Here is a 23,135-nt window from a genome sequence, read left to right as displayed (position 1 = left end):
TATAAATTATAAAAGTTAAAAAAAATAATTTAAAATTTAAAATTTCTGAAAGCTTCCAAATTCTCAAAATTTTTAATTTTTTTTGTAATTTGTTGATTTATTGGGTATTGGGAAAATAAATAAATTGCTAAATTTTTAAATTCAACTGTTTAAAATTTAGTAAAAATTGAGCCGATATTCAAAATTGAACAGCACAAAAAGTGAACACTTACTTGATTTTATCTTCGTTGGGACCGGTAATCTGCACAAGACGTTCCTTTGCACCTGGATTGACTGCGAATAGACCAAACATTTAGTTAGTACGGCGTCAGGACACAGTCTTTCAGCTTAGTTCAAGCAGGCAAGGGGTGATTAATTCTGCAGAAGATTCAAATTCGTTCCATGTGCTCCAATGCTCCATGAAGCCTTTCCGATGATCGATTTCCAGATGGGCACGTGTAAAACTAGCTAATTAAATAACACACAAGCAACGGCGACAAATGTGTAGTAAATGCGGGTGAGGTGCAGCGAAACAGGAACAAAAAACGGTGTAATCTGTTGCAATAGGCAAATGTGCACTTGTTTAGTGTGTGATGTGGTTGTGATTTATCTGGTCATGACACAGAGTTTGGGTCACGTGATTGTCACACGTGAGTGCAAAATTTGAGCGTGCGAAAACATTAGTGCAAAACGAGGGTGCAATTAGTCAAAACACACAGACACACAAATCTCATCAGAACCAATTTTTTTACCTCTTTGGAACGATATAACCGTTTCGCTCAATTCCTCAATCATGTGAACTCTACGTCCCTTGATTCCCATTACTTACCGAGGGGACAATTTAAAAAAAATAAAGTAGGAATAAAATAAAAAGTAACAATTAACAGACAATTCACTACTGTATCAAACAATAAAAGGGGGAAGACAGTACCTTTGCCGGAATCAGCGTTGCGGATGACAATCTCGTCCTTGCAGTACGTCTTGCCGGGGATCTTGGTCGGCTTCGGGAACTTGCCCGAGGTGCGGATCAGCTCGCCGGGCGACAGCGACGGAATGATCTGCTGCTGTGCGCCGAGCGACATTCCGGGAGGGGAGGTGCTCAACAACGAGGATGGATCGTCGGGCTAAAAAAAGAGAAATTTCTAACTTCATGACTTCAACATCACCAAACAAAGAACCTACCTCAACATTGGTGGCCTTATGCTTGTAGTACGTGTTCGTTCCGTCGGAAACCTGCCACGATTTAGCCCGCAGCTCAATCAGTTCGAGCAGGTTCAGCCTGGTCATGATGTTGAGCCGTTCGTCCTGAGACGCGTTACGGAAGATGACGAACGCCCGGTCGAGCGTGTCCTTCGAGACCAGCTCGAGCTGGGGACCGTGCAGGCGCAGGTTCGCCAGCAGTGCGTTCATACCGTCGGCGTTGTTGCAGCCGTTGTCCAGGCTGGCGGCCACATTCTCCGTCAGCGTGATGAGTTCCTCGACTGGAAGAGGGAGAAATGGGATTATGTTACTAAGTTTTACAACTCGACCAAAGAAGTGCATTATTGTTGATGTGACTTTTGGGTTGGGTAATAAATAGAACCCGTATTTGAAAATTAATAAAACAAGTAAAACCAGAAGATAGATGGTAGCTGAAAAATGACAGAAGAGAACCCCGTTCTGGTACATCCGATGTTCCAGGTACATCCACAACTGTGCTGCGAATCAAAACAATACCTTCTACAATCCCAAATTGCTTCCTACATTGCCGCGCCTCTTTCTTTCAACCATTTCGACTCTGATCCTTGCTGGTCAAAGAATTGCGAGCCGTTTCCACAAGCCACCAGCGAGGTCACACCTTGTCATTCTGATGACGAAACTTCAATGAAATCAAACTGAACTCAATATTTTATATGTTATTAGTACGTTTACGTTTCTCCAAATATCATTTTTTCTTAATTTGAATGCATTTTTCTCAAAACGCATGGTTTGTACTTGATGATATTTGAAATATTTATGGCGTAATTCATGGTTTGCCTCTCAATCTTCTGTGAAATTTTTGAGACGATGCGTTTTTTTTAACATATTGGTAACGGCCTGTAAAATTTGTTAAATTATTCGCATTTTTACAATTTCAATACGTTTTCATATTTTCAAAAAGTAAAAAAGATTTATTTAAAATAATATTATATGAAAACAAAAATGAACACCACCGGAAGATATAGGGGATCGGGAGGGGGAAGGTGAAAGAAAATTAGTGTTGGTGTGAGTAGTAAGAACTTGGATGACTTGAGCTGTTACGTTAACCTATGTTTAAAACTGAAAAATGGAAACCTGAAATTATAATTCAAAGTAACTAGGCCCGAAAAAAATTAAATTATTAGTTATTTAAATAAGAAAATGTTACTAATCGGAGATCTATTTAAAGGAAACCTATGATGAATTCCAAATTTAAAGGAAATAAAAAAAATACTAGAGAACAAAAGATGAAAACTAACTTGTCTAGGGAGTATAAATCCGGCCTTTTTCTGGGCCCCGATCTGTCGCGTCCGTCAGTAGTCTTGTCGTACATTACAACTAGAAACAGATCTGCCAATGAAATATTACACTTCGACCAAATCAACTAATCATTTAAGTCCAATTATTCATCTACGGAAAACTAACTAACTTTAATCAACAACCTAAACTAAACTGTCTGAACGTGGATTCAAGGACCTTGTTTTCAAACCAGTCTTGTCGCTTCCAAAAACCAATAAACATAAATGAACAGTACATAAACATTAATTAACAGTTCATAAGTTGAACACTCGTCATTAAGACGACTATTTTGTGCCTTTCATTTCATTAGGGCATAAAGCCTTGCAAACAAGAGTGCATTTCTATCATACCTTATGTAAACTGTCATTTGAGTGAAGGAGACACACTCCTGTTCACAAAACCCATATGTCCTTTGAAATGTTAGGCTCCCTTTGATCGTCAAGTAGATCCTCGATTCGCAACAATGGTCGATACAACCATAATCCGAAAACCGTTAGTTCAACAGATTAACGAATTTTGTCCGATATCATCGCACTATTGATTGACCGAGACTCTATGGAAATTTTGACATATCAAAATTCTTTGTATTATTACTGAAATGGAAGTTTTAAATTTATGCACGTAACATTTTTTTAAATAAATTTCAAAATCTATTCTATCCTACAATGCCTAGAAGAGGCCTCTGTTTCTGTTGTGAGTAAGCGCTGGTTTCAGAGTTCATTTTTCAAAAGGGGTGGGAGACGACTAATTTGCTTCATGAGCTCCTACTCGGCCTTGGGACCACCTCTTATGACACTGATGGCTCCTAGCTAGGAATTAAACCTAGACACAGTGTCGAGGCCCGCTTCGCATGGCAAAAATGTTGGCTGGGGGGAAGTGATATTATCACGAAATTTTATTTTAAAGCCAACATTGCTAACGGCGTCGAGGTCCTTACTCATGCCCAAGGAGCTATCTAACAAAATGAAACTAATATTAATACTAAAACATAATCGTTGAAATTGAGCTCTATTTTCCAAACAGATTTTCATCAGCAAGTAACAGTAAACTACAATTACTGTTACTTGTTTAGTTTTATAAACTTTAACTAAAATAATCATTTGATTCATAAAAAAACGTTTCTGATAGCAGCGCCTTCCCAAACACAGATCTAAAAATTCTTCATGTACAGTCCAGACTCGATTATTCGAAGGCCTCTGAAAAATTTCACTTCGGATAATCAAAACTTCGGATAGTCGAACCACGAAAAAATAAATTCTCTCTTTAATTTTTAATTGGCGAGCTTAAGTATGACCCCTAAACTACGCTAAATTCAATTATAAATTTTAAATCCAAGATGGCGGCCAACATGGCGGTGACGAAATTATGAAAAAATGCATTTTATTATTTAATAGCAGACATGCATCCGCTCTAACTCCTCTTTTAGAAGAACTTGTTTGGCATTTCATGTAGAAGATACCCAGCATGTTGTGCCAGTGATTAGAATACGCTAATTACGCTTGTCTTTTAGGCTCCCGAAGACCCTGAGAGATTATTTTGAAACCCAACTGAGATATAGGTTAAGAACTCTTAATTGCACTCAAAGAGCTTTTAAGAAGTTCTTCTTGAGAGCTTAAGAGAACATTTACATGAAAATATTGGTAAAGTCGGGTTTTCCAATGAACCAATGTTTTCTACACATTATTCAAGACAAAAACAAGAGATTTTTACCTAGCAACAAGCATAACATTGCTTTAAACGAAAATGTCATCTAGAACAAGCTGAGTGCCGTTAAAAAGAGCTCATAGTGCCGATGCACGTCTGTTTAATAGGCAATCAACGAATCAAATTTGACTTGACTAAAATGGGGTCGAAGAACTCGAATTTAATGTTTGCAACAAGAAAAAAATAAAACGAAAACAAATATTTTTTTTTTCGTGATTCGATTTACTTGAAGTCCCCTACATTTTAAAGTTTTGCAAATAACTTAAGCTGTTTTTATACTACGATGCTAAAATTTTCCCAGTTTTGCATTGTTAAGCTTCCAATTTCCATGTTTTTTTCGCGGAAAATTCTTCCCAATGCCGAGAAAAACAGGGGGTGCATATTACCCCCTCTACCCCTAATTTTATTTTAAGATAATAGCTGAACCGCCTAAAACTACGTTATCCACGTTTATGGCTACTCACTCGACTGAACCTCGTACACCGGAACGTGGACGTGCGTTTGCTTCAGCGTGGACTTGAGCGGACGCGGCGCCTCCAGATTCTTGACGGCCGTACGGCCCATCTGCGCCATGGCTGCTGCTGCTGCCGAACGATGGCGGCGATCACCACAATAAACTATTCACGACTTCACAATCTTCACTCGAACGGCGACGCAACCAGACTGACTGAAAGTCAGAGCCTTCACAGGTCGTCCCTTTGGGTAAGCAAAATTATGATTGATTCGATATTCGCGAAGTCGCTGCTTCCAGCGGGTTTCCACGTTTCGTCACGTTCTTCGAAGACTTTTGTGGCCGCCAGCACACACACACACACACACAAACGCACGCGGACACCCTCCAACACACTCGCACACAATCCCTCCCTCACGTGGAGACAGGTCGTCGTCGATTGATGTTGCTGATGATGTTGTTGGTAACAAAACAAAAGGAAAATAAACGGATTTCAGCCGATGTTTGTGCACCTCCCCTGTGGAAGAAAGAATGAAAGAAGAAAGGTAAGATAAGTTAGTTAGTTGGTTTTTTTTTTTTTTTGTAAATAGTAGAAGGTACATAAGGTTCTTTTGATGGGAAAATTATGGTTATCGAATAAACAACCGACGACAAGGAATCCTTAGGAATGACTCCCACTCTTTGGTTCTATGTATTGAAACACACGCGAATTCGATCCACTCGTGACCGTAATCTGGCCCCGTCGCCAATCAATCGATGGGCACTTGTGGCAAGGTACCGCCGTGTCTTGTTGTTGAGCAGGGCAAAAATAACCGCAAACTTTCGATTTGAGAAAATTAAGAGAAAGCGGAAACAGCTCAACAACCAAGTCGAAGAAGCAAACCAAACCAACGTCAAGTTATCATTACTCGCCCCGAGGGGGGAAGAGCTCTAATCAACAGGCAAGCTAGCCCGCCAGCGAGCAAGTGTGTGTGTGTAGTGAAAGAGAAAAGAGTCGAATCTCCAATTCGGCTGAATAATGCAACTGTACATATGAATTTTCATCCGCGCAGCAAGGAAAACCTAAACTGCACAAAGGCGATCGCGCGGGCTGGAAGTAGCAGCAGCCCCAATAAACAATACATTTAACAATTTTAAGAGGTAGAGAGTAAGAGAGAAACATCTGATTTGCACGCGCACACACGAGATTGAGAGAGAATAAATGTTGCTCTCGGGAGGGGCGATTGGATGCTGCAAGCATGATCAAAGCAAAATAGGGCATGCTCCAGTGAGTGATCTTTGTTGATGATGAGACTCTTGTTCAAGAGGAATGCAGCTGGAATGCACTTGGAATGGCTTGAATAATTGTAATCTCCAAAAAGTACCCTTCAGTAAATTTTGCGGATCTTATTTAGGGGAAATTCTCGTATGTTTGGCAGGTTAAGCACTCGCTCCTAACTCCATCCAATTTGCTGATTTCACTATTTAAACAACTAATTTTGCAAAACTTTTGATAGAAACTTGCTTGCTCACTTCTTATTGAGCTATTTATCACTCGATTTCAGTTAAAAACGCTTTTAATTAGCTTTAATTGAATGTCAAAGTTCTGACCTGCCAACATTAGAGGCACGCTAGAATTAGATGCTGTTCCCCTAGTTTAAAAGAAAAGTACAATGCTCGATTTAGTTTGCAATAGGTTCTATCAGCCATCAAGACCTGAAAATTCATTGTTTTTGAGTTAAGAGCATTTGAAAAATGTTTGAATGAACAAACTTTAACATTTTTGAAAGTGATTATTAGAAAAAAATAAAATATTTGTTCACAAAAGGCGCTTACGACAACATTTGGCGAATTGTTTTTAATGGAAGACGACGAAGATCAGATCACAGTAGACTACGAATAGGGGAGTCGAAGGTGTAATGGGACGACAGTCCAAAATAAAATTCATTCTATTGCAAACACTCAACTCAAGTAGTTCGGTCTCTGGCTAATCTCCCAAAAGGTTATGGGCCCAGGAAGATTTCAAAACTGAACACTTAGAAGAATTTTGAGAAGCAGTTATTTTTTTCAAGAAGTTTACGAAAAGTTCTGGAGCAAGATGAGTCAAGCCGGAAGTTTCCCAGCCTTGGAACGGCTTGCTGGTCGCGAAAATTGGGCCGACTGGAAGTTTGCGATGCAGACGTATCTTGAAGTCGAAGAATTTTGGACCGCTGTGAAGCCGGCAAAGAAGGCGGACGGAACATATGAAGCCGTAGATGCCGTCAAGGATCGCAAGGCAAGAGGCAAGATCATCCTGCACCTGGAACGTCACAATTTTTGTCACGTGAAGGACACGAAGACCGCCAAGGAAGCATGGGAAGCGCTCGAAGCCGCGTTCGAGGACGCGGGGCTGACCCGACGGACCGGCCTGATCAGGAAGTTCGGTTCGACGCACTTGGAGGACTGTTCGTCCATGGAGGAATTCGTGAACACGGTGATGTCAACCGCGCACCAGCTGCGTGGTATCGGAATGGTTATTCCGGAGGAATTGGTCGGTGGACTGCTGTTGGCGGGACTGCCGGAATCGTACCGCCCGATGATCATGGCTCTGGAGAATTCTGGAACGGTGATTTCTGGAGATTCGATAAAAACGAAGTTGCTGCAGGAACTCCCGGTGACATCGACGGGCGCGGCCTACTCAAGCAGGAAGCAGGAACGCAGACCCGAGCAGAAACGGCCACCACGACCAACCGGCGACAGCAAGGGTCCGAAGTGCAGGCGCTGCCAGAAGTTCGGACACATTGCGAAGGATTGCCGCTCGAAGGACTCAAATCGGAGGGACGGAGACGCTTGGTGTACCGTACTGTCAACCGTCAACGAGGACGACCACTGGTACTTCGATTCAGGGGCTTCCAACCACTTTGCGAAGTCGAAGGAAACGTTGGACAACCTGGAGAACTACAGTGGTACAGTCGTTGCTGCGAACAGAGGTGCCATGAAGGTCGTCGCGAAGGGAAGCATGAAGCTGTGGACCACGGTTTCACCCGACGAGAAGCCGATTGAAGTCAACGACGTGCAGGTAATTCCGGACCTATCGACGAACCTACTCTCGGTAAGCCAAATCGTCAAGAGAGGGAGCACGGTTACGTTTGATAAGGGTGGAGTGAAGGTGATCAACGCAGCCGGGGCCACCGTTGCCACCGGAAGTATGGTCAAGGACATCTTCAGGCTGAACCAGGCCACACCGAAGCCTCAAGCTCTCGCGGTAACTGCTGCGGAATCGTTGGAACTGTGGCACAAGCGGATGGGCCATCTCAACTTCGACGGTGTGAGACGTTTGAAGAATGGTCTAGTCTCCGGGGTCCACTACAACGAGTCTGCTGTCGAAAAGTGCAAGGTTTGCGCTATGGGTAAGCAGACACGTCTTCCGTTCAGCAAGGCTGGCTCGCGCGCAAGCGACCTGTTGGAGTTGGTTCACTCCGACATCTGTGGACCGATGGAGGTTCAATCCCTCGGAGGTAGGCGATACTACCTGAGCTTCATCGACGACAAGTCGCGGCGGATCGCTGTGTACTTTCTGAAGCAAAAGTCGGCGGACGAAGTCTACGACGCGTTCGAGGATTTCCGCTGCAAGGCGGAGAGGCAGACTGGTCGGAAGTTGAAGATTCTTCGCACGGACAACGGTAAGGAGTTCACCAACAAGAAGTTGCAGGTCTTGCTCAGCCGCTTGGGAATACGCCATCAAACGACGGTGGACTACACGCCGGAGCAGAACGGGCTTGCTGAACGCGGGAACCGGACCATTGTCGAGCGAGCACGGTGCATGCTGTTTGACGCCAACCTACCAAAGACCTTCTGGGCGGAGGCAACGGGCACAGCGGTGTACCTGGCGAATCGATCTCCAACCAAAGGCCACGACAAGACACCGGAAGAGGTGTGGACTGGACGTAAACAAAATCTGGCACACATCCGTGTGTTCGGAACTCCAGTCATGGTGCACATCCCGAAACAGAAGCGGAAGAAGTGGGACGCCAAAGCCCACGAGTGTATTCTGACAGGTTTCGAGGAGGATATCAAGGCCTACCGCCTGTGGGATCCGATAGCAAAGAAGTTGATCAAGCGACGAGACGTAACTTTTCTCCGTGAAGGAGGAGTCCCGGCAAGCGCTCCTGTCTCTGCAAAGCAACCGATGGTGATTCGTCTGGATTTTGAAGAACCCATCCCGTGTGTGCAGGAAGAAGACGAGCCTCCGGTGCAGCTGGAAGAAGCTGAACCAGTCGTTGATGATGTCCCACAAGAGTCTGAAGTCATAGCTGAACTCGAAAACGACAACGCAGAAGTTGAAGTTGAAGTAGAGGACGCCGAGCCCCTGGCAGGTCCCAGCTGTGACGTGACACCTATTGCGCTCCCCTCGCGACCATTACATCCGCCTGGGTCACCGGCGTTGTTGCGCAGCGGTCGGGAGCGCAGTCTTCCAGGCAAGTTCAAAGATTTTATTCTGTCGAGCAAAGGCCTGTCCCTTCCATCATTCACAGCCAACTCTGGATATGACGAGATCGTTTCGGACTCGGAAACAAGTGGAGACGAGAACTCGGACGATACACTAGTTGGATTTGCAGCCAGACGTCAGCCCACGAAGGGTCGAGATCCCGTTACACCGGCAGAGGCGATGAAACGTGGCGATGCGAAGCTGTGGAAGGACGCGATGGACGATGAGTACCGATCACTCATGGAGAACGGCACGTGGGAGCTGGTCCAGCTGCCCCCGGATCGCAAGGCGATTGGATGTAAATGGCTGTTCAAGACCAAGGAGGACGAGAAGGGCAACATCGTGCGGCACAAGGCCAGGCTCGTGGCGCAGGGCTTCACCCAGAAGTTTGGCGTGGACTTCGACGAAGTTTTCGCACCTGTGGCCAGACAAGAAACGTTCCGGATCCTCCTGACGATCGCTAGCCGTCGGAAGATGGTGGCAAAGCACGTGGACGTCAAGACAGCGTACCTTCATGGCAAGTTGGAGGAGACCATCTACATGAAGCAGCCTGCAGGATACACAACCGGAGACGTCAATACTGTGTGTCGATTGAAGAAGAGTCTGTACGGGCTCAAACAATCTGCTCGAGTGTGGAACCACAAGATCGACGCAGTTTTCAAGCAACTGGGCTTCAGCCAGGCGAAGGCTGATCCGTGCCTCTACGTTCGGAAGACCGGAAGGTCGACAGCGTACATCATCATCTACGTGGACGACATGGTGATCGCTGCCGAGACTGAGGAGGAGTTTGAAGCTATATTCAACGGCCTGCAACAGCACTTCACCGTTACAAACCTCGGAGATCTGAAGCATTTCCTGGGAATGGAAGTTGAGCGAGCGGCCGATGGATTCAAGTTGAACCAGCAGAAGTACATCGACAAGATGGCAAGTCGATTCGGTCTGGAGGATGCCAAGAAATCGAAGATTCCCTTGGATCCAGCCTACCTACAGCAGAAGGAGGAGAACGATCAGCTACCCAACAACACCGATTATTTGAGCTTGATCGGAGGTCTGCTGTACGTAGCTGTTCACACCCGACCAGACATTGCCATTAGCACATCGATTCTTGCTCAGAAGTCGAGTCGTCCAACGCAGCTGGATTGGCAAGAGGCAAAGCGTGTGCTACGCTACCTGAAGGGGACGAGCGATCACAAACTGCACTTGGGATCTACCGGTGCAGGACTGGAGATGTACGTGGATGCGGACTGGGCGGGCGACCACCGAGACCGAAAATCCAACTCTGGTTATCTGGTGCGTTTTGGCGGCGGACTCGTCAGCTGGGGCTCCCGGAAGCAGAGCTGTGTAGCGCTGTCATCAACGGAAGCTGAACTGGTGGCGCTGACTGAAGGATGCAAGGAGCTGATCTGGATACAGATGCTGCTGGGCGAGTTCGGGATCAAGATCAACCGAGCTGTGCCGGTCTACGAGGACAATCAAAGCTGCATCAAGCTCGTGGATGGCAACAAGATCGAGAAGCGGACGAAGCACATCGAAACCCGATACTTCTACGTTCGCGACCTGAAGGAGAAGAAGATGATCGATCTGCAGTACTGTCCGACTGAGAAGATGTTGGCAGACATTCTTACGAAGCCGTTGCAGAACCTGCGGATCAAGATGCTGCGTGAAGAAATCGGTCTACTACCGGATCACGTCGAGGAGGAGTAATGGAAGACGACGAAGATCAGATCACAGTAGACTACGAATAGGGGAGTCGAAGGTGTAATGGGACGACAGTCCAAAATAAAATTCATTCTATTGCAAACACTCAACTCAAGTAGTTCGGTCTCTGGCTAATCTCCCAAAAGTTTTTGGGCAAGTATTGAATTTAACAAAAATCATATTACAAAAAACGTTTCTAGATGTTAATATAAATTTGTAATTCAAAAGTACACTTTTTTGACGATAAATTGCACCAAATTAAAGCATTTTTTGTAAAACAAAAAAAATACAGCTTTACTGTCATTCTACGCATAATTGTCCCATGTAATTTTTGGACGATTTTGACTATTTAGCATTTTTAAGTTTAGTTTGACGTACACATAAAATCTAATACTTTATTAGAAAATTCATGAAAAAAAAACACCAAGTCTGTTTGTCTCATCGTTATTCTTCTACGCATAATTGTCCCACCGAGTATTTTTCTTCACCGAATCATTAGTTTTTCGAAGCATAATGTCTTGTTCACCTTTAGTATAGCAAGAGAATTACAAATAAGAGTAATAAACTGCCAAATAGTTTCGAGATATCGTCAATTGATTTTTTTTGGCTTATTAGGTTGACTAATTAGGTGACATTTAAAAAAAATTATTTACATCGAATCGAATTATTTGTGCTAGCTACCCAACTTCCAAAGTCTCAAAAAATGAAAGCAAAAAATCAAAAAGAAATCGAAAATTTATACCCGAAAAAAACTATAACTTGAAAACATTACATTTAAAAAAAAATATATGTGCTTTTCGATTTTATTTTTCTTCAAACATCTGATTTTAAAATTCTTTTTTTTACTTTGTATTTGTAGTTTGATTGAATCACAAAAGATGAGTTAAAGCCGGACCAATTCAAACCCTTCCCAGCCAGACCAAAATCGAGATTTTTTACGTTTTTCCTTGCCATTTTTAACAGACTTGACCAAATTGGATGTATTAAACATCCTAATAAACACTGTGCATAAAGAATGAGTTCATTTCACTCATTAGTTTTTGAGAAATGTCAATTTGAAGTGCTCTGGTGCAACCATGGGCGTTAGAGGGTTAATAGGTAAACCTAGCCTAACCGGATCATTTGGAAAGACTGTCAAAAACTGAAACAATGTCGAAAAGTATACAAGTGTACAAGTTTTAAGGACTCAAATTTGTACTGTAATGAATTTTTCAGCACTGTTATTTGAATGGCAGGAAAAGTAAGTATCTTCAAAACGGAACTGGAAAAATACTAAACAGAAGTTAAGGTTAAACCAACACTATCAGCATTCAAAAAGCTTTAAGAGGCCATTTACAAAATTAGATCTAAATTTGTTTTGTTTATTTAATCTAAAGTGATCATCTCAACGTCCTTAACCTGATACAAAGTGTTATAATGACAGGACTTTGTTTCCAATAAATTGCAAATAAAAATTACAAAATAAATTGATGATTAGTGATCAGTGCAGTGTGACTGATGCGGTGTTACGTTTTTATTTTATGGTTAGAAATACATTTTGCTGCAGTACTTTTCAAATAATACTGGTTATTTTAGTTTGAATTCAAGTGCACAGTTTGTACTAACAGGTTATCTTGACCAGTAAAACAACAACTTTCAGCTTGATAGAACAGGTAAAGTTATAAAAATAAACAAATTTGTACAACCTCATTCTAAAACACACTTGCACCAATAGAAAAGGGGAGCTTCGTCGTTCCAAGCGATCACACTCGATGACACATCCGAATTCTTCGCACATATTTTGCCATGTTCCTTCTTCTCCGCGCGGATGACCTCGGCAAATTGTTGCTTTTCCAATATTTTATTTTTTTATTGCTACTATCCGTCGTCGCTGGGGCTGGTCATCGGAAACCGAAACAACACAATCTAGTAGGCGAGGTCCGATCGATCAGCAGACAGCCAATAATAACACATACTTGCGAGAGAGCGCGCGCATCGAAAAAAAAACAGAAAGGAAATCAAAGTAGGTATCTAATACTAACGCACACAAGCCTACGAACTACTACACCGCAAAAAAGTCCAGCAACACAGCTTTTCCTCGCGGCACCCGCACTCGCGATCACCACCACCGCCTTTCCTCCCACCACCCAGTTCTTCCACACACCACCAACACAAATTGGCGACGTTTTTCACGCAAGCCCCGCAAGCACAGCTGTCAGATGAACTAATGACGGTGCGCGAGTTTCTTTGCCGTCGTCGTTTTCTTCTTCTGCTGAACTCAGCAGGCCGAGCCAGGCGCGAGGAGAAAAAGTGAAAAATTTGGCCACACGGTTCGAATCCGCGGCCACGGGGCAGGTTCCGTGCCGTCTCCCAAAAGGCACCTCCGTTTCCGAAAAACGGGAACCGACGAAACCGCGAATCGATCGCAACAGACGAAAATTACGCATTTTTCCACAAGACTCACCTTTTTTTCTCTGCGCTCCTCTGTGCAGCTCCAACTTTCCTCAACGCGATCAAATTGTCGAATGAGAATGTGTGCGGCGGCGGAGTGCCGTCGTCGTCGTCCGTCGGTCAACTGGTTGTGCGATGTTTTAGGGGTGCGACTGTAAATTACGTTTCAGAAAAATGTTTTTTTAATAGATTTTTTTTTTCAAGAAATTTTCGACCACTCGCAGTATTTTAAAACAAATTTACAGTGCACAAGCTTGAGCTTTTCATGATTAATCATAACAATATTCGTGTAATTTGCCTTAAAAACATTTTCCAAAAAAATAGGCTGTTACCGCTGAAATAACAAATAAAAAGCAATTTTTTAAACATTTACTTCAGCAGCATTTTTTTAAATGAAGAATTTTAACAGGCCTTTTTTCACAAACTTTAATTTTCCAAAATCCTTAACTTTATTTTTTAAAATATCAATAAATGTTAATGAGACAAAAAACCGAAACTTTTGAGCTATAGAAAAGTACGGGCAAAAATTTTGCAGCCGAGTTATGACTTTAAAAATATTTCAATAGGACAAAGATTTTACTCGAAACAATTTTTTGACTTCAGTTTTTCATGTTAAAATTAAATTTGATAAAGTGCACCGTTTTCAAAATATTTTTACATAGATATTAATTTTAACTAAAAATCCAGTTTTTCTAAATTAAAAAAAAATAAATTAAAAAAATAAAATTAATTACAAATATTTTATTAGGAGTTGAGAAAATATCCAACAGAATTGCCTAAGAGAGATTGAAGATTGGTTGCTTCAAAAGATACAGATTTTCGAATATGCACGTGCCATTTTTGTACACAATTGTAAACAATCCAAAGGTCGTCGGATCGAATCCCGGGGTGAATGGAAGCTAAGGTGTAAAAAGAGGTTTGCAATTGGCGTTCAAGAGCCAAACGACATGCGACACCTGGTGTTGAGTGGCAGAACAGAGCGAAGAATGCCGATTGAAATTTCCGCCCTTTGAGGTTATGTATGCGAATTCTGTTTTGTTAAATTCCAGCGTTCAAAACAACTTTTGAGCAAAAATTCGAGTTGATCCTGTGTAAACTTTTGATGCTCTATCATTTTACGAAATATTTTTTTTTGAAAATTATTTTTTTTCCATTTTTTTTTTAAGCGTTAATTTATAGAGGGCAAAAAGTTTACACTCATACTACTTGAATTTTTTCTCAAAGGTTGTTCTAAGAGCTGTTAATTCAATTTTAAGTTTGCATTCCTATGTTACCAGAACAGCGAAAATTTGAATCGTTATTTTTCGATGCTTTGCGCCATCTGCGGGAATTATGGAGCTTTTTATCGCCTCAACAATCAAGCCTTCGGACACTTAGTTTCGAGTAGGAATCTCGCAATCGAGAACGCCAAGGCAATGCTGTAGAGCGAATAATTTGATTTTTTTAATTTGATTTTGTACACAATTAGAATTTCACGGCAAAAAAAAAAATCTGCCAAAATCAGTACAACTTATCGCTCGGCAGAAGGAAATGCCGAGTTTCAGCAAATTATGAGTCATGCTGCTGAATACTCAGCGAAAAATTACAGAAATCGACCGATTTTGTAGAGAATTGCTCATATTAAATATAACAAAAAAAAAAACAAGAAATCATAAGCAGGTTTTAGTAATTTTTTTAAAAGGTCCAATAAGCTATTGTGTTAAAAAGACATATTCAACAAAAAAAAAAAACTCTTCATATGCTCATTTATGCATACATTTGCTTTGTTTGCCGCAAACAGTCAAACACCAAAATTGTGCGAGTTTGTCTGTTTGTAGCGCAAAATCTAGAGTTTTTTTATTAGGTCCTATAAACATATAAAAGTCCTTTTCAAAAAAAAAAAACTCTAGAAATGTTCATATAAGCACTAATCATTTCGCAAATTTGCAAAAAAAAACCTGTTAAAATTTGTTAATATGGGTTGGGGTAAAAAAATCGTCGCGTCATACAAGATCGCTTCCTTACCTCGCCGGATACCATCCATCCCAGTGAGAAAATTTATCCGAACTCCAAGCGAAGTTGGCTTGAGCCAATTAACTCACTGGGATATATAACAAAATCACAAACTTTTTTTATGCTTACGTCATTTTTGGATGGTCAAAACACTTGTGCGATGTTTTTAATGATTGAATTCAATCATCAGTTTTTAAGGTGAAATGGAAAAGAAATGCTTTCGCTAATGTAAATTTATTGAAATTGCTAATGTTGCTATTCTAAAAGCTGATATTTTTTAAATTAAAATTAGATACGGGCTATGGTATGTGATTTTGAACTCTCTCATGTTTTGGGGCTTCACCGATGATTTAGAAATACACAATTTCGGGTTTTTACATCCATTGCAATAATTGTATATATTTAAGTGATAAAAATTTGGCAATCAGTACAACATTACATAGGCTTCTTTGTGTTTTGTTATCTTACTTGTTTAAATTACTAACACTTTTTTTCATTTATTGTTTCGGATGGGATATGTTTATGTTTAGGTGTTTATTTTTAAATTTTGAAGTTTGTTAAATTTTGCCCATTCCCAGTCTCCAATAGGTTTGCTTTTACCTCCAATTGTATGGTGTGGTGGCGAGTTATGATTGTTGTAAGCTTAGAATGTATGAGACAGTGTGTTCTCACATGTAATAAGTAATATATTTTAGGTAATAACGATAATATTTATAGTGTTGGCTGCTGTTTGTCTTTTGCATGCTGCGCGAGAGCCGTAGACTGTAAATGCTATACAGATAAATAGCTCGTTAGTTACTTGTTTTTTTTCTTTAAATCTTTTCTGGAATAGTTTTTATTATACACATCTCTTAAAACAATCAATGACACAGTCAGAGATCCCGAAAGCACACTTAGTATTTTGTATTTTGCTGGAGTTTCAAGAACTCCTAAAGTATAAACTTGATAAAATATTCACAATATATCACTGAAGATTAAAAACTTATGCAATCAGAATGACAACGCTCTTCCCCTAACGGTTAATTGTGCTACTAAACAGTAATAAAAACTCAACTTCTTAAAACTCAAACGCTCCCAACCGATGCAGAGATTACCAGAACGCATTGCGCACAGAACACTCACTTTTTCTCTCAGTTCTAATACCTTTTCCTGTTTTTTGATTTCTTCGATTTGCTTGCTTCTACTCAATCAACGGCTCCGAATCGCTCTGGTTGGGACTGTCCAGGACGCGGTTCAGATAACGGTTGCGGATCGATTCCACCGGCGGGGCCGCCCCTCCCTGCGTCGTCACGCCATCCTCATTGACCGACCCATCCGACGGCACCGGTGCCACATTCTCGTCGTAACGGTTGGCGGCCTCGACCAAGCTGTTGAAAAATCAAATCCCAAAAATTATTCTTCCGATCGATATGAAAGTCACGTTAGTTGAGCAACCATTTTTGAACAAATTTTAGCGGGGTGTTAGTGTTAGTCGATTTAGAGCTTCGCCTTCGGGACGTGGTCCTACCTCGAGAGAATCCCCCGTGCGAAAATCCTGCCACCAGCATAGCCTTAGTCAATCGGTGCGTACGAAGCTCTATCTCGGTCGTCACTTTATAACACGTTTATGGGAAGAAATTCGACAAATCAACACTTACAAAAAAAACCTACCGAAAACGCAACAACGAAACAAAGCAAGAAAGGGGAGAATGAAAGGAGTGCGGTACTCACAGTTTGCTGGCGGCGATCTCCCGCTCCTTCGGGGACATGTTCAAAGCTCCGTTGTTGTTGGCGTCGTACAGCCAGATGACGATCGTGGCCAGAAGAGAAACTGCAAGAGAATTAAATGAGTTGATGTTGCTCTCAATGAAATTTGCTAATACAAACCAACGAGCCATCCAATGAAGAAGATCTCCAGCATAAAGTATCCTCCTTTGTCGACAATCAATCCCGAGAACATAGAAATTACGGCCAGGCCAAGGTTCTGGACGGATTGGCAGATTCCGTAGGCCGTTCCCAGCTGGTACTCGGGCACGATCAGCGCCACCAGTGGCCACAGACTGCTCGCCAGCATCGAGTACGCCATGCCCATCGTGATCATGGCCACGTACGGGTTGTAGAAGGTGAACGCCAGTAGTCCATGCGCGAAGATCGTCACCGTAATCGATACAAACACCCACAGTACGTTCCGTCCCGTACGATCAACGATCAGCCCAAACAACGGCGAAGCCACACCAGCCACGATGTACACGATCGAGTTGACCGTGTTGGCGTCCTCCGGGGTGAACCCAAACTTGCGCATAAAGAACACCTTCCCAAGCGCAATGAACGGAAAGATGGCCACGTAATAAGCGACGCAGATGACCGTCACCATCCAGAACGAAATCTTGAACGTGCCAATATCAGAAAGCTTGGCCACCTCCCCGTTCGGTGGGTTGTCGTTCCGGCGCAGAATCCGAGCCGCCCGTTTGTCCATCCAACCGAGGATCAACGCGCACAACATCGACATCACGCAGGTCAGCGTGGCCAGCAGCAGGACCACTCCGGTGCACTGGTGGCCGGTGTAGCCCAGGTCGCGCACGTAATTGTACACCGGAACCATCACGAGGAAGTTGACGGTGCTGCCAACGCGGGCAAACGAAAGCTGCAGCCCGAACACCATGTTCAGCTCTTTGCCCTTGAACCACAGGACGGCGTAGTTGTTCTGCGCCACGGCCAGCGATTCCGCTCCGATACTGGAGGAATAACAGTTTTAGTTAAAAGTTTTAAATCTTGAAATTTAACATTTGAAATTGTAGTGTTTTCAGATTTCAGAATTAACACATTTTAGAACTTTAATTTTAGTGTTTTCAGAATATAGTCAAATTAGAATTTACAGTCGACTCTCTGGCTGTCGATCTTCTCGATATCAATAATTCTCCATCTATCGATGAATTCTTCAGTCCCTTCAATCTGCATACTTCAATTATCTTCATTCCTCGATATTTTCCCTTGCTTGAAGGATCTCTTCCTCGATGGTCCCTTGGATTCTGTTTGCTTTAAAAATCTCTTTCGGTTGTCAATAATTTCACTTTCTCATGGCTTGCATAGACATTTTTCTTGGCAAAACGAAGCTTTGAAGGGTGTTTGACATTAGTTTGTTTTTGTTTGATGGACGTTGCCATGTCTCTCCCATAGCTGGGTATCAAGAAAAAAAATATTTTCAATCGAGTCTTCATTTTGCATCGTTCTGTAAACTGATGATTCTTTTCCTCGACGGTCCCTTGGATATTGACAATCAGAGTCGACTGTAATAATTTTACAATTAAAGAATTCAATATTTTAATATTTTAATATATTATTATTTTAATTTTTTAATATTTTAATATTTTAATATTTTAGTATTTTAATATTTTAATATTTTAATATTTTAATATTTTAATATTTTAATATTTTAATATTTTAATATTTTAATATTTTAATATTTTAATATTTTAATATTTTAATATTTTAATATTTTAATGTTTTAATATTTTAATATTTTTAATATTTTAATATTTTAATATTTTAATATTTTAAGATTTAAATATTTCAATATTTAAATATTTAAATATTTGAATTTTTGAATAATTTAATATTTGAATATTTGAATAATTTAATATATTAATATTTGAATATTTTAATATTTTAATAATTCTTTTAATATTTTAATATGTATTTTAATATTTTAATATTTGAATATTTAAATATTTTAATATATTAATATTTTAATATTTTTTTTTAAATATTTTAATAATTTCATAATTTTATAATTCAATAATTTATTAAATTAATCTAAATGATTTGTAACTTACCCAAACAGGAATCTACCCAGGATCATCAACCAAAACGCGTTGATCAACGCTCCGGTGGCAAAAATCAGCTGTCCAATCAGCAAGATAAACATGTAGATGATCGTGCCCAACCGAATCCCAAACACGCGATCGATCAAAAATCCTCCAATAAAGCACAGGATCACATTTGGCCACGAGTAGATCGAGTACAACCACACAAACTGCGTGGTCGAGAGGTCCAGATCCGACTTGAACTTGTCCTGCAGGGCACCCGGATTGTCGTAGCAAAAGTACGATCCTGCAAGACGACAAAGAAAACTCGTTACAGTTACAGCGTCACGTGTCTCCCCGACCGATTACTCACCAAACCCGACCAGACACATGAAGATCAGCGCCATGAAGCGGTGCGTGGCGGAACTCGGATTGCAGCACGCACTCGCGCCACATCCGGTCGGCTGGCTCAGCTCGTCATCGTCACTCCGGTGCAGAATCCGCTCTCTTGCGGGTGCGATCACCGATCCCGGAGCTTCGCTGTCCGATTCCTGCGCGTCCAGGATCGGCCTCCTCGCTTCATCTTCCTCGTACGATCTGGGCATCACTTGCGTCTAATCACTGCGCGAGCCAGCTACTTTTTGACCAAGTTCACACGTCCTGAAGGGGGGGTGAAAATGAGCGATTTGTGCTGGCGATAAAGAAGAGAGCGAACAAATGCGGGCCGTCAACCAACCAACCAGCTTGGTAGTGTGTGATGAACAACGAACAATACTCTAAATAATTACGCCGTCCAGGGCGTCCTAGTCCCGTCGAGAGTATTGCGAACTCAACAGAAGCATAACGAGCCACAGAGTCACAGTTACTACTACCACTAACTAATACGGCGATGAATCAATCGGCCCACATATTCTGCTGATATGGCCACATTAGCAAAGCTCTGACACCGATTTCGCTTCTTCCTTTTGTAGGCTTCTGAGCGCTAATCAACTGCGACAACAGGGTTCTAATGCAAACATGTACTGGAATGATCGCGATCGAGGCCAAATTGTGACAAAAAAAAACTCTAAATTCAGTGTAATCGATTGCATTTGCATCAGTTCGAGGTCATAATCTTTGTTTTTGTTTGGCAATGATTAGTGCAAGAGTTGTTTCTGTTGTTGTTGTTCGTCACACACTTTTCACGCTCACGCTAGTTAATCCAGCTCGTAAAACCAACAATAAATACCTTCTTTGCTGTCGTTTCCTTTCTCTAAACTGGTTTTCGCTGGAAAATCAAATATTTTGCTCCCAAATCGCGAGCACAATCAATCAATATGTAACGCACAATGTTTTAGACGCACCAACAACAACAACACGAAGGGAGTAAACGCGAAAATGAATGACGGAGACGATGAGAAGTGACAGCTGCACTCGCTGAACTGAATCAAAACATCAGCAAACATTAGGACCAAGATGTAAAGGTGGTTACTAGTAAAATTAATGGAAAATTGGGTACTAAAGCCCTATGTCAATTTTTATGTACAACGGTAAAAAACACGATCAAAAACCATTTCTGATCACTTTTTTTTCATTTTAATGCAAAAAAATAATAATGACAAGACAACATTTTTTCGATGGATCAACTATGCTCCCCTTGAAACGAGCTGTCAAGTAGGAGCTTTTCTGTCAAGAAGGACCGCGAGGTTAATTTTTCAAAATTGATTTAAAAATCCATTTTAAACTCTTTGTGGTCGAACAAAAGGTCATTGTACTCAGAAAAATAAGCTTTATCACTGTAAACAATAATATTAGAAATCTAAGCTTCATTTTAGGACCCAATTACATAAAAAAATAATTTAAGATTATTAAGAACACATTTTTTAAAATGCAAAAAAAATAAATAATAAAAATAAAAAAATCTAACAAATTTAATAACTTCAACTTTTACAGTTCAAGTTTACAGGAATTGAAAATGGATGCTCAACATTCAAATGCGTTTTTCTCAAAACGCATGGTTTGTACATGATGCTTTTTGAAATGTTGGCGTCGATTTAACATGCCATTTATTGCCAGATTACTGCCCATGTTCGCATAAATGTCCCATATGCAAAAACAGCAAGCTGAGAAAAACGCATTTGAAGTTTGTCCCACACATAATCGCTACACGTGTTAAGTTTTCGCTAAAAAAAAACTGTATTTCCTTCTAATTTCTAGAACAAAGTACTGGATGTTACAGGCTCTTTTGAAAGAGCACACGATTTTGAACCAAACTGCATCAAAAACCCGAAATCGATGAAAATGCATATGGGACATTTATGCGACCAGGGGCAGATTAGTTATCGTCACTTGGGCAATATAAAAATATGAAAATATAATTGTTTTCTAGCTTTAATTATATAAATATATATTTTTTAATTGTCATGTCAAGCTACAAAACAAATGATATTAGAATAAACACGTAAAATAAAAAAAAGTTTTTTTGTTTTTTTTTTGGGCATTTGATCACAAAATTAAAGAACAACTTTTCAGCATTTGTTGTGAAAAAGTTCACTATTCGATTCTATTATTTTCAGTACAGAAAAGTAGGCTGTTTCGTCATTCAAAAATGACAGTAAAAGTAAATAGTTTCATGGCGGAATTGCAAAAAAGTACCAAAAAAACATACTCAAATAGTAACCCTTTTCAAAACAAATGTTGAAAAGTTTTAATTTTCAGCACTGAAATGGATGCTACTAAGTTGAACTTTTCAGTACTTGTTTGTAAAAGTTATACTTTTCAACATTGTTTTAATTTGATTGATTGAATATATGGACATTTGAGTTACAATCCCATTCAAAGGGTGTTTTTGGGAATTGCAAAAAATGTTGTATGAAACTCGTTGCAAAACTTGATTTTTTCATCACTCGTCGTATTTATCCAAATCGGTAAACCTTGTTGGATAAATGTGCGACTCAAGTTGATTATAAACAGTGTTGCAAATTAGTGATAGAAAAACTATCAATTTTTTGAATTTTTTTTTTTTTTGAAATTAAATATGTCTTTATTGAACATTCTTATAATAATTACATTTCTTTTACATGATAAGTGGTATGGCCTAATGCTCTTCATCTTTGTTGTATTTTTGTTTTATTATTAACTGATCACATTTATTTATTTGCTTCAAATTGTTTTACATTATGGCATTGAATTGAATACATTTGGGTAAAAAAGAAAAAAAATCACTTTAACAGCTAATCCTAACCTAAAACTAACAAAAAATAAATCCATTGAAATATTCAAAATCACTAGAACGAGTAAACTACGAACTGTATTTTAAGATGAATGCTCCAAGAGTTCTTACTTGTTCCTGGCGAGTTTTGCACCCACGCAGTGTTGTTGTCATCTCGATGAAAATGTTCAGAAGTTCTTGTGGTGAAAACAGGTCACTACTGCCTTCACCCGTTGATGTTGGTTGGTTTTCCCTCGGTTGCTGACTGAAGCCTGGAGGTGTTGTATGCTCTGCAACTCTTTGCCGCTGATTCAACGGCAATGGCTGCAGATTTGGGATCACGATACTTGATGTCCTTGTTGTGTCTCGTCATCTTGAAGACTTCGATCACGTTCAACTTAAAAGTTTTGAGCTCTTCTTTCAGCACACTCACATCCATGTCGTACAGACCTCGGAGGACCTGTTTCATGGGGCGTTTACCTGGATCGTCATGGCTGTAGTATTCAATCTTTGTGTTGTTGAGGAAATCCCGAACGTAGTTGTAATCCTTTCTGGTAGGTAGCAGAATTTTGAGTCCATCAGCACACAAGCGAATGGAAGCTCGTAAAGCACCAGATTTGATAAACCCGGTCAGCCACTTTCGCACCGAATCCGATGACGATGTTTTCACAAAAATGGGTGGCAACTTTTCCCGTCGTTCAAATTCTTCCTTCTCGCTCACGTCCACAGGGAGGGTAGCGAACTGGTTTCCAGACAATTTTTGAGCGTCCTTGCTCAAACTGCCTGGCTTTGCAGGTAGCGCTTCGGCATTCTTTAGCTTCTTCAAATCTGCCGATCCTGCTGGTGAGGACCGCCTCTTTTTCTTGCCCTGAGGCATTTTTGCACTTTTTAAGCACTTTTCAGGAGCTAAAATCCAGGAGTACCTCACTGAATGATGGTCCACAA

The 23,135-nt window shown here is 40.8% G+C and overlaps 2 protein-coding genes across 6 annotated transcripts in view; both read right to left on the bottom strand.

Moving 5' to 3' along the window:
- The window catches only part of LOC6033623 (eukaryotic translation initiation factor 4E-binding protein Mextli), a 28,724-nt gene extending 15,353 nt beyond the window's left edge, over window positions 1–13,371 (bottom strand). For 2 of the 3 annotated variants that reach the window (XM_038250732.1, XM_038250731.1), the window contains exons 1-6: window positions 13,240–13,371; window positions 4,665–5,168; window positions 1,162–1,460; window positions 911–1,103; window positions 732–803; window positions 213–273 (exon numbers count right to left, since the gene is read on the bottom strand). In XM_038250732.1, coding sequence (XP_038106660.1) covers window positions 213–273; window positions 732–803; window positions 911–1,103; window positions 1,162–1,460; window positions 4,665–4,773 — 734 coding nt within the window. In that variant the 5' untranslated portion in view covers window positions 4,774–5,168; window positions 13,240–13,371. The remainder of the gene's footprint in view (window positions 1–212; window positions 274–731; window positions 804–910; window positions 1,104–1,161; window positions 1,461–4,664; window positions 5,169–13,239) is intronic. The other variant, XM_001843998.2, reaches the window with a different exon arrangement.
- Window positions 13,372–16,257: 2,886 nt separating this feature from the next.
- On the bottom strand, window positions 16,258–20,394 carry LOC6033622 (major facilitator superfamily domain-containing protein 1). 3 transcript variants are annotated; one of them, XM_038255282.1, is made up of 7 exons: window positions 20,229–20,394; window positions 19,374–19,660; window positions 19,031–19,307; window positions 17,085–17,932; window positions 16,929–17,028; window positions 16,726–16,809; window positions 16,444–16,585 (listed from the first exon to the last, which is right to left on the bottom strand). In XM_038255282.1, exons 2-6 carry the CDS (start codon window positions 19,603–19,605, stop codon window positions 16,770–16,772), a joined length of 1,497 nt encoding a protein of 498 aa, XP_038111210.1. In that variant the 5' UTR covers window positions 19,606–19,660; window positions 20,229–20,394; the 3' UTR covers window positions 16,444–16,585; window positions 16,726–16,769. The 3 variants fall into 3 exon arrangements, with proteins under 3 accessions (XP_038111209.1, XP_001844049.2, XP_038111210.1); XM_038255281.1 differs by lacking the exon at window positions 16,726–16,809 and having other exon boundaries at window positions 16,258–16,585; window positions 19,374–19,691; window positions 20,229–20,393; XM_001843997.2 differs by lacking the exon at window positions 16,726–16,809 and having other exon boundaries at window positions 16,258–16,585; window positions 20,229–20,392.
- Between the last annotated feature and the right edge of the window lie 2,741 nt (window positions 20,395–23,135).

Source organism: Culex quinquefasciatus, chromosome 2 (assembly GCF_015732765.1).
Source record: "Culex quinquefasciatus strain JHB chromosome 2, VPISU_Cqui_1.0_pri_paternal, whole genome shotgun sequence".
In the NCBI taxonomy this organism is placed as follows: Eukaryota; Metazoa; Arthropoda; class Insecta; order Diptera; family Culicidae; genus Culex; species Culex quinquefasciatus.
Note: the sequence above shows the minus strand (reverse complement) of the source record. Positions and strands in the feature narration are given on the sequence as shown.

Bases quoted from the DNA above. Each gene is read 5' to 3' on its own strand.
- LOC6033622 (XM_038255281.1), bottom strand. From the start codon at position 19,605: ATGCCCAGATCGTACGAGGAAGATGAAGCGAGGAGGCCGATCCTGGAC. The intron at 19,308-19,373 runs GTGAGTAATCGG...GTCGTCTTGCAG, and splicing joins CATGTGTCTGGTCGGGTTTG to GATCGTACTTTTGCTACGAC. The intron at 17,933-19,030 runs GTAAGTTACAAA...TTATTCCTCCAG, and splicing joins CTGGGTAGATTCCTGTTTGG to TATCGGAGCGGAATCGCTGG.